The 9,675-nt window shown below is 47.1% G+C and overlaps 1 protein-coding gene across 5 annotated transcripts in view; it reads right to left on the bottom strand.

The window, feature by feature from the left end:
* Nucleotides 1-550: 550 nt before the first annotated feature.
* THNSL2 (threonine synthase like 2) overlaps nt 551-9,675 on the bottom strand; it is a 29,647-nt gene continuing 20,522 nt past the window's right edge. For 2 of the 5 annotated variants that reach the window (XR_008554397.1, XR_008554395.1), the window contains exons 9-10: nt 7,715-9,668; nt 986-1,012 (exon numbers count right to left, since the gene is read on the bottom strand). Coding sequence is in view for 2 of the 5 variants with exons in the window: in XM_054701817.1 (XP_054557792.1) it covers nt 749-1,012 (264 nt within the window). In the remaining 3 variants the exon portion in view is untranslated. Of the gene's footprint in view, nt 1,013-3,045; nt 9,669-9,675 lie in introns of those variants that run through there. The other 3 variants (XR_008554396.1, XM_054701817.1, XM_054701816.1) reach the window with 3 other exon arrangements.

Raw genomic sequence — 9,675 nt, 5'->3', positions numbered from 1 at the left:
AGACAGAACAAAATGCTTTGTTTGGAGGAATCCCAACCCCTCCCTCTGAAGAACAAGTGCACGTAAAAGATAACCCCCAAAGGAGGGTCTCAGAGTCCAGGACATGGGAAGTAATGCGTAACAGGGGCCCACCCCACTCCTTACACAGCGGGACACTGCGGCGCTGAGAGGGTTGAGAGAGCCCAGCAGCATAGTGGAGAAGCAGGAGCAGGAATGGGATCCCCTGATTCATAGGTCAGCCCTCTGCCCCCAGAACCATCTGCTCCAACCCCTTGAGCAGATCACAGCACAGACCCGCATGCCCAAAGCAAACTTTCTTTAACCCAGAAATAAAAGGGGTGTATCCTGACTCACTGAGCTTAAACACTAATATCATAGAAAGATGATCAATTTTCAAAGAATTGTTCGTGCTAAAAGGGAAGTTTCCTAGCACCTAAGCGAGGCTTTCTATGCGTGGTGCTGCTGACAGCCACTGGGGGAGGCAGGGCCATAGCACAGCCCCCAAGCCTGTCCTCTGAGAGTCTGACACTGGGCTCATTCCAAGGAAGTAATGCTCCAATAAATTTCCAATTTAAACATACATTTATTTATTCCATTTTTCTTTTTCATCAAACCATGAGCAGAATAAAGCCCCACCCCAGTCTGCTTATTTATCTCATTTTTCAATTTAATTTATTAGTCATTTTGTACCATGCCATCCTCCACACTGCCTTCACAGTATTCTTTTAAAAAAAAAAAAAAAAAAGATTTATTTATTTATAAAAGCACTGGGTACAGTCAGAAGCGCAGGAGGGTGAGAGAATTCACCAGAACCAGAGTGGGGAGCAGAACAGGCAGACCGATGAAGTACACTGCTGAGGGGAGCAGTGGGCAGGGCAGGAGAGGTCTGCACGCGATGTGGGACCCTCACCAGTGGCCGGGGATCGAACCAGCGCTGCAGAGGCTGGGGGAAGCTTTGCAGCCCAGCGCTCAACCGTTGCACCACCAAGGAGGCCCTTTCACAGTATTCTTTCTGGAACATAAATTACATCATTTAAGTCACTTCTTCCAGTCATTCAATTCCCCCACACATACCAGCTCACACACTCACGTCTAGCAATAAACCCTAGCAATAAATCACCAGGTCCTTAGTCTGGCGTGGAAATTCCTTCTGATATGGCCCCAGCCTCCCTCTTTACACTCCTCACTGGGATGCCTTTAGCGGCAAGGTACAGAAAATTCACCTATAGTGGATTCAAATATAGTTAGCCTTATTATCTCCCCTAACTTGAAGTCCAGAGGTAGGAGACTGCAGGCTCATTTTCAAGGTTCATAGCATCACTGGGGTGCAAGGCCCTGCCCCCTCTGCTCAGCCATCCTCATGGGGACTAGATGCAGCAGCTCCAAATGTCCCATCTCCTACTCCAATGTCAAAGGGCAGAGCCAGTCCTGGAGCTTTCCCTTGCATGAAATGGGTCAGCACCAGGTGACAGGACCTTTCTAAAACTGGCATGGGGAAGGAGAACCCTAATTAGTTTGCAGCAGCTTGCATTTTCCCAAGTGAAGCTCATCCCAACTCTCTTTCCCTCTGAAGCATTCCCTATCCCACTCCTGGCAAGACTATCTGATCTCATCTGGTCACTCAACAACCATCCCCTGTCTCTGTAGAAGGTACCAGCACGGTGGTTACAGCACCAGAAAGAAGCAAAACACTGTGCTCCCCTCCTGTTGTCCCATTTCTTTTGTAGTGCTTGACAATTATGACCTTTATTAGGCACTTCTCTGAATCTCAGTCTCTTCATGCGTAAAGGAGAAATAATAATGTACTTCTTATGGTTGTAAGATTTAGAGATTTGATACATATGCAGAATTCAGCATATGCTCAGTTTGTCATTGATACCCAGAAATGATAACTCTTTACAGATTTGCACCTAGGTGAAAGGTGCTTTTCTATGCCATGCAATCCTTTGGCAGTGTGGAAAGATATCTTCAAAAGCATAAATAAAATAAAGGCATGGGATAAGAAAGGAAGACAATTACATTGAAAGACAGTGATCAAATTATTTTTAAACATTTGCAATATAAAAATATGTTATTTATTAAAAAGTTACACCATAATGTCAGATCTAATATTTTTTCAGTCATCATGAGTATTAATAATATTTCAATAATATTTCAAGCTATCTCCCACTGCTATGACATCACATGAAACGTCTGTGATTTCGAGCCCTGACAGAGTCCCAGGTACTGCTAATGTTAATTGGTTTGTTGCCAGCATTTACAGCTGAAGCACATACTGACTTTCAGTTTCAGGCTAAGGAAAATAAAGATGCAGTTTTTTCTCATTCAGGTCTTCAAACACCCTGAGTTCTATCCATGGACACTTTGAGAGCTAAAAGTCCCCAAGTTAAAAGCCTGCTCCTGGAGATAGGGCAGGGTTGGGTCTGTTTTGTTCAGATACTAAAAATAGAATTCAGTACATAGAGTGTATATATACACATAATATAATCTTTTATATATATATACATGTAGTATATATAGCACCTGACACACATACATGCTTTTATATAATGAGCTTACTATAATATCATATACTTATGTAACTGGAGTCTGGAAAAGCTTTACACAAGCTCTCCCCATCTGTGCCAGTGCCTGTGTACATACAATTTCTTTCATGTTCCAAGCTTCAGAAGACAGCTGCTTGAAACCAATAGGCAACTCTCCCAGGCTGCGGTGGCTGATCCCTAAGAGAATCCCCAGGACCCTTCCCCTGGGCAAAACCTATGGTGGGCTGAGGGAAGGAGCTGACAAGAGGTATTTCCCTGCAAAACTAGAGGAATTCTCTAGCTGCCCACCCTGTAGCCACATGAGCCAGTCCTTCCTTCCAAGCCTGTTTCTTCATCTGTTAAAAGCTAGGGTTGAGGCAATGGTTGTCAAACAGGACTTCGAATATGCATTCTTAGTGCTTAAGAAGTCCCAAACAACTGCTTATGTCATTTTATTTTGAAAATTTTTCTAAAATTTTTTTTAATGTATTTATTTATACAAGCACTGGGTACAGTCAGAAGCGCGGGAGGGTGAGAGAATTCACCAGAGCCAGAGCGGGGAACAGAACAGGCAGACTGACGAAATACACTGCTGAGGGGAGCAGTGGGCGGCAGGAGAGGTCTGCATGCCATGTGGGACCCGGCGGCCAGGGATCGAACCAGCGCTGCAGAGGCTGTGGGCAGCTTAGGAACCCAGCGCTCAACCGCTGAGCCACCAGGGAGGCCCTATTTTGATAATTTTTTAAGACATTTTCTAGAATGTTTGCCTGATCACCCTAAAACTAAGTCTTATGGAATCATTTCAGGGTCTGCATTTGCTTTTGTGTTTACAGTGGAAAACAACAATACGCTGTATTGTCACAAACCAGCAAGGATAGGCAGACAGATGTGCAAGTATATGATGAGATGGAGTCAAGACCACGTGACATCACAACATACTGGGCTGGGCTGGGAAAGTGGTGGAAAAGTGATGTCATCTCACCACGGGTGGGAGAGAAATACATGCAACAAGCAACAACAGCAAGGAAGGTCCTGCACTCACAGGCAACCGCCACTCCAGCACAGCACCTTGTGAATCACAGCTATCAATAGGTTACTGTGAACCTGTTTGTAGATTTGTTCATTTAATTTGAATTTTTCTTTCTGTTTCCCATGGGGGTTATCAGCAGAAGGAATTCATAGTTACTTTTGTGGCCGTATATATTTGAGTAGCATTATTACAAAATACAACTGATAAGACCACATTGGGAGCATTTGTGAATTGTTCTTTTAACTTTTAAATGAGGGAGGTCTCAATATTAAATTTGAGAAACAAGGAACTAAAAAAGCATCTCTGACCCTCAGGGGCTCAATTTCCAGAGAAGAAATCAGACCTGCATTCCTGTGGGGTAAGGGTCTGGGTGGGGGAGGGGTTAAGGGGCGTTATCTTTGAGGGAGAGGGATTTTGAGTGTGTTTTGCTGCCCTCTTCTGGCCTTGTGAATCATTGCTGCATTTATCCTGGATTTGGAAAATTTGGAGGACAATTTTGCCCTGATAAAGGGAACATGGGAAAGGTGACACTCTGTGGGTCCTCCTAGTGACCCAACCCAGGGATTTCACTGTGACCCCAAGGATCCAGAGCCCAGCCTCAGTTCTCAGGAGACATACCTGTGATAGGACCTTGGCCTTGGCCACTCAGCTCGCAAGCTTTCATTCAGAGGGAAGGAAGCTCCCTCCCCAGCTGCATAAACACGTGTACTGCCTCAGCAGGTGCCTCCTCCTCCCCAGGGTAGTCACCTATAAGACATCTGTGACGACCAAACCACTGAGGAGAAGAAAGCAGTCCTGAATCTAGAAGGACCCCCTTTGCCTGGCAGACCCCTGGGTGCCCAGTTCACTCTTCCTCACGCCCACTTCCCACTTCCTGCGGGGTCATCTTTCCCCTTCTAGACTCTGCAGAAATTTTTGCCAGTTGTGTTGCCATCAACCACTCACAGAGGCCACACTCCGTGAAGGCTGTTTGGTGGCGAGATCCTGGCTTGTGGAATATACGATAGCAAGCTTTAAGGAAAGTTTAAGTGGTAGGGAGCAAATCTGTGAACCAAGCACTGCATTATGGGACAGGACCATAGTGGCTAAGGGACGGGAGTGCAAGGGCACAGGAGGATTGCCTGAGACCCTGCATTTGAGTCAGTCCTCATAGCCTTGGGGCAGCCTGTGGTGTTTTCACAACATTTATCTCTCTACATAAATCAGCCATATCTTCTGCTTGTTCTCTTTCCCTCAGTAGCCCATATAGTGCCCAGAACTTGGTAGGAAGTCACAACAATGGGCCTTAGCGTTTTCCTGGGCCCTGACACCAGGAAATACCCAGGTGTGGAAAAGGTGGGTTTATGAGTAAGATTTGAAAGGTAAATCTGGAAGATGCTTTCTTGGGCAAAGGCAGCCACGAGACAGAGAAGTCAGCCCTCTCCTCTTTCCAGGAAGCTAATGGCCTGGCACTCTCTGTGTTGCTTACCCTTGTGCATTTGAGGACATGGAATTTTTTAATAAGATCTCCTCAGCCTCATCCATCAGCACTGTGAGTCTTTCCAGCAAGTCCACCAAGCTGAGCCTCCCTTGCCAACAGCTGAAAATCTTCCAAACTACACTCTCTTCACTCTCCTCCCAAACAACACCTGGTCAACTCGGCAGACACCTGCTCCCAGGTGAGGTACCCAATGCTGAGCGGGAACGGAAAGCTCCCTGCAAACTTCTGGTCTGACTCCCCACCACAAAACATCTGGCCTTTCCCCTATGCCTGGGTCTGCTCTCTTCTCCTCCACCCTCAGAGTGCTTTCTCCTCATCTAGCTTTCATTTGAGTGTAGACGCTGATTTGAAGAGAACTGGGAGGCCATCTGGCCTCTAGGTTGTGGAGGTTAAGTTCACAGCGGCACCAGCCTCACATCCCTCCCCCACCACCCACCAGCTGGTTGACCTCAGGCAAGTCACCTGACCCCTCTGAGCTCCAGTTCCTCATCTCTAAAATGGAAATATAAATCACACTTTCTAGGTCGTGGAGGTTAAGTTCACAGCTGCACCAAGTCTCACATCCCTCCTCCACAACCCACCAGCTGGGTGACCTCAGGCAAGTCACCTGACCTCTCTGAGCTCCAGTTCCTCATCTTTAAAATGGAGATCTAAATCACACTTTCTCATAGAGGGCTTGAGGACTACATGAGCCAATATCTGGAAAGTACTTTACAAAGGGCTCAGCACCTTAGTAATGGAAAGGGAACAATTTCATCATCAAATCGTAACAGACTGGCACTGCTTGTAAACTGGCTAGCAGAGCACCTACTGTCTAATCCATGACATTCAGCCCCTAAATGGAAAAGCCTGTTGCTGGGCATAGTGGCTGGGGTGGGGGCAATGCCAGCCCCGCCCCCCACGTCGTGCCAGCACTGCAGGACCACAAGGAACTTTATCCTCACAGAAGAGGCAATCTCACAAGCAAGATAAGACTAATTCGTAAAGCAATTAGTAAAAAATACAAGATAGCTTAAAAGTACTAAATTGTTTGGTGCAGACTATAATTCTGGTAATAACAAGAACCATTTGTACGGTATTTTAGCATTTACCAAGCACTTGGAAATACATTATCTCATGTAATCCTCAAAAACAAACAGCAAGGTAAGTATTATAATTAGTAGATAAGGAAACTGAGGCTCATGGAGATGAAATTCATTTGTTATCACACCCCCAGGAAGCAGATAATTCAGAAAGGCCAATTTCAACATGTTTCTAACTTTGTTTGGTTTCAGGAACCTTGCTTTGGCCATTAAGTAGAATGTGTGTATGCAGATGTGCATATGTGTGTGCACCTGTGTGTCTGTCTGTGTGTGTTTCCAGGGGTGCATGGATTTGCAGATGCCGTCTCACTGGACCTTCTCCTCCACTCATCTCCATGATTCCTTGTGGCCAGAATATCCTGAGTTGCTGCCTCATATTTAATTGTGTGCAATGGCATTAAACTGGGTCACCTGAGGAATGTGACAGCCTCTCAGAGCCAGAATGGACTCTGAAACATCCAGAGAGCAGGGGTTTTGTGACATGCCCCCTGCCCCCCAACACTGCCCTGAGACCCTCAGAAACATGGCAGCCATGGGTTAGGTATCTCTGGCTCAGCTTATTCTGCCTGTGGCAGCCAGGACCCGAAAAGCAGGGTTACAGCACCCCTTAGTGGGAGTCCTGGAGAAGCACAGCCATGCTCCTAAATCCAGACCTGAATACTCCCAGGAAGGAGGGTCCAGAAGCAGGTTGGAGGCCTGGGGAAGGGTAGAGGTGGTGGAGCATGGTGGTGGTCACCAGCTTGCAACAGGTGTGATGAAAAACAAACACCAAACTTAAAACCAAGCTCCTAGGCTGTGCCACACTGACAATTTAGCTCATCTGTCAGCAACTCAGTCTCCTTATCTGTAAAATGCAAATCATAGAAGCACCTACATCAGAGCTTGTTGTCAGAATAAAGTAGATTAGTTTTATAATGTGTTCCCTGCACACAGTAGTTCCTAACAGGGCCCATTTTGACTTTGTGGGTCCTACACACTTTTGATTTCCTGAGTGTCTTCCTTCATAAAAAATTTTAAATCCCATTGTGTACAATTAACTGTGTCGGTATACAGATAAATATAAACAAAGCTCAGTACATTCATTTTTCCTTGATTTTAAATGAAATTAAAACTTTTTCATGTGATCCCTAAGCATCAGACCTATTGTGCCTCACGGATAAATGGGGCTTGGATATTTCTCCATGTATAAGATTGGGGAAGTGCCGTCTCAGAAGCTGTCAAGTGCTGTAGCCTCTAAGGGACATTGTCAGTCCTTCAGGAATGCTCTTTCCATTCTCCTGTGGGCCCAGCATCCCTATTCTATCCTCTTTGTACAGAATGCCATGCTTCAATGTCAAGTTTCTAGTAAGAGGGTGCCCTCTGGTCTCCCCATCAGCCCAGGAGAGCCACGGAGTCTCAGACACACAGGCAGCTGTGCTGCTGTGGGTACGGCAGGCAGAGAGCAACCTGGGTGACCCCGGCCTTCAGAACTCAGGGCAGGAGAGGTGTCTGGAGTCCAGGCACCCACTGGGTCCTTTTCCCACGCTGGTGTTTGTCTCAAACCCCCCTCAAGCCACATAGGATTTGAACACTGTAGCGCAACTAAATCTGCAACTACCTGTAGTGTGTCCATGTGTACACAAGGTCAAGGTAAGCTCCAGACAACTGTCATCCACAGAACCATGAGTCACAAAGGCAAGCTGCATACATAACTTTACTGTCAGAGTAAAAGGAAAAGAAAGTCTTAACAATCTATTTCATAACAAAATATCCTTTCAACATATGATGATATAGATTCTCTTTTCCAAATCTTTGAGAACATATTTTAAAATTTTTAAACAATAGGGGCAAATGAAAAAAGTTTCAGCCCATCATGCTAAACAATGGTTCCCATCTTCAAGAAACTTAGAGATAGTATGTAATATGGAGAACCATCCAGCAAGGTGGGTGGAAATACAGTCCTCAAAGCTACAGTAGAAGTTTTGCCAGAGGGCCTCCCTGGTGGCGCAAGGGGTTAAGATGCAACCTATGAAGCTGTCTGCAGCCACTGCAGCATGAGTTCCATCCCTGGCCAGCCAGGGAGCAACCCACATGGTGCAGAAGACCTCTCCTGTCTCACCCGCTACTCCTCTCAGCAGTGTATGTTAGTAGATTTGCCTATTCTATTCCCCACTCTGTCTCTTGTGAATTCTCTCACCCCCCACACCTCTGGTCTGTACCCCAGTTCTTGTATGCATAAATAAATAAATCTTTTTTTAAAAAAAAGAAGTTCTGCCAGAGCTCACAAACAAAAATTATTATTCCCAGTCAGACTGAAGAGTGGCAGCTCTGCAATAAACAAGACATGGAAACCAAGACTTCCATAGCCCGTGGGATGGGAACTTGTGGCCTCAAGGACAGTCTCCCAGAGGCCTGTCAGGGTCTGAGGCACAGAAGAGAAGAATAATTTCACAAGAAAGAATAATTTACCTTCTCTGGAGCAGGGTGGTTGTGGAGGTACTTACGGAAATGCGGGTATTTGGAATTTATTTAGTGGCCAACAGGGACCATAGCTTCTGACTGCTGTAACATGAGCCCTGGTTTAACAAAGCAGGTATATAAGCGACAGAGTGACTAAGCTGTGTACCTTTAGGCCCACACTTTCCCACACGGCCCAACTCTCGTGATCCTGAACCTTAACTCTGACCACCACCTGTGCCACACGCTATGCTAACTGCTCTGTTGGCCCCCCAACCCGGGGCGATGGGGAGCTGCTGGTGGCTATGGCTCACACCTGGGCACCACCATCGCCACTCACCAGCCTCTTGTCTCTGTCCACAGGCTGTGCGAAGTCACCATCACGCTGAACACACACTTTTATTCCAGGGAGTGCCAACATTTTAATAGGGGGGAAGGGGAAGTATCACAGTCAAACCAAGACCTCTGGCTCTGACTTGGGGAGCAGGTAAACTAAGGCTCAGGGACCGTGAGCCCCAGGCCTGTGTTAGTGGAGTGTGTGGCCCCCACCTGCACAGGTTTAGTAGCATCTGGAGCCCTAACCCTAGAGCCGAGGTTGACTCTGTGCGCAAGATTCTTTGTTTGCAGGCTGGAAGGTTTCACCAACAGCAGTGATGTCGCAGCATACTCTGGCACTGGGGTTTTGGGGGGAGGAGGGGTGAGTGCACCTCCAGCCATCACCCTCAACCCCCCTCCCCACAGGTGACTAGGTACACTACTACCACGGTGATGGCACAGAGCAGCCTCCGAGGATCTCCTAGACCAATTCTTAACAGGGAGAAGGTGCCCAGCAGCTCAGCGGGCATACATCCCTGGGGTTGGGAGCCTAAGGTATCCAACTCCAGCCAGGCTATTGGGAGGCATTTAGGAAGTGACCCCCCCACTGACGGCTTAAGGTCTCAACCGTGTCCCGAAGCATCACTGTCCAGTCGTCACCCTTCCGCATGGGGGTACAGCGTGTCTCCTTGCTCTCCAGGGCCAGGATCTCTGCAGGAGTCTCCAGGGTCAGCCCAGCAGCCAGGACAGCTTCTGGGAACTTGACTGCAGAGGCAGGGGCCAGGCAGCACTGGGGAGCACTGTGGG

This window comes from Talpa occidentalis, unplaced genomic scaffold (assembly GCF_014898055.3).
Source record: "Talpa occidentalis isolate TD23 unplaced genomic scaffold, MPIMG_talOcc4v2.1 talOcc4.5, whole genome shotgun sequence".
Taxonomy (NCBI): domain Eukaryota; kingdom Metazoa; phylum Chordata; class Mammalia; order Eulipotyphla; family Talpidae; genus Talpa; species Talpa occidentalis.
The sequence above is the reverse complement of the archived record's forward strand: the minus strand, read 5'-3'. Positions and strand labels throughout refer to the sequence as shown.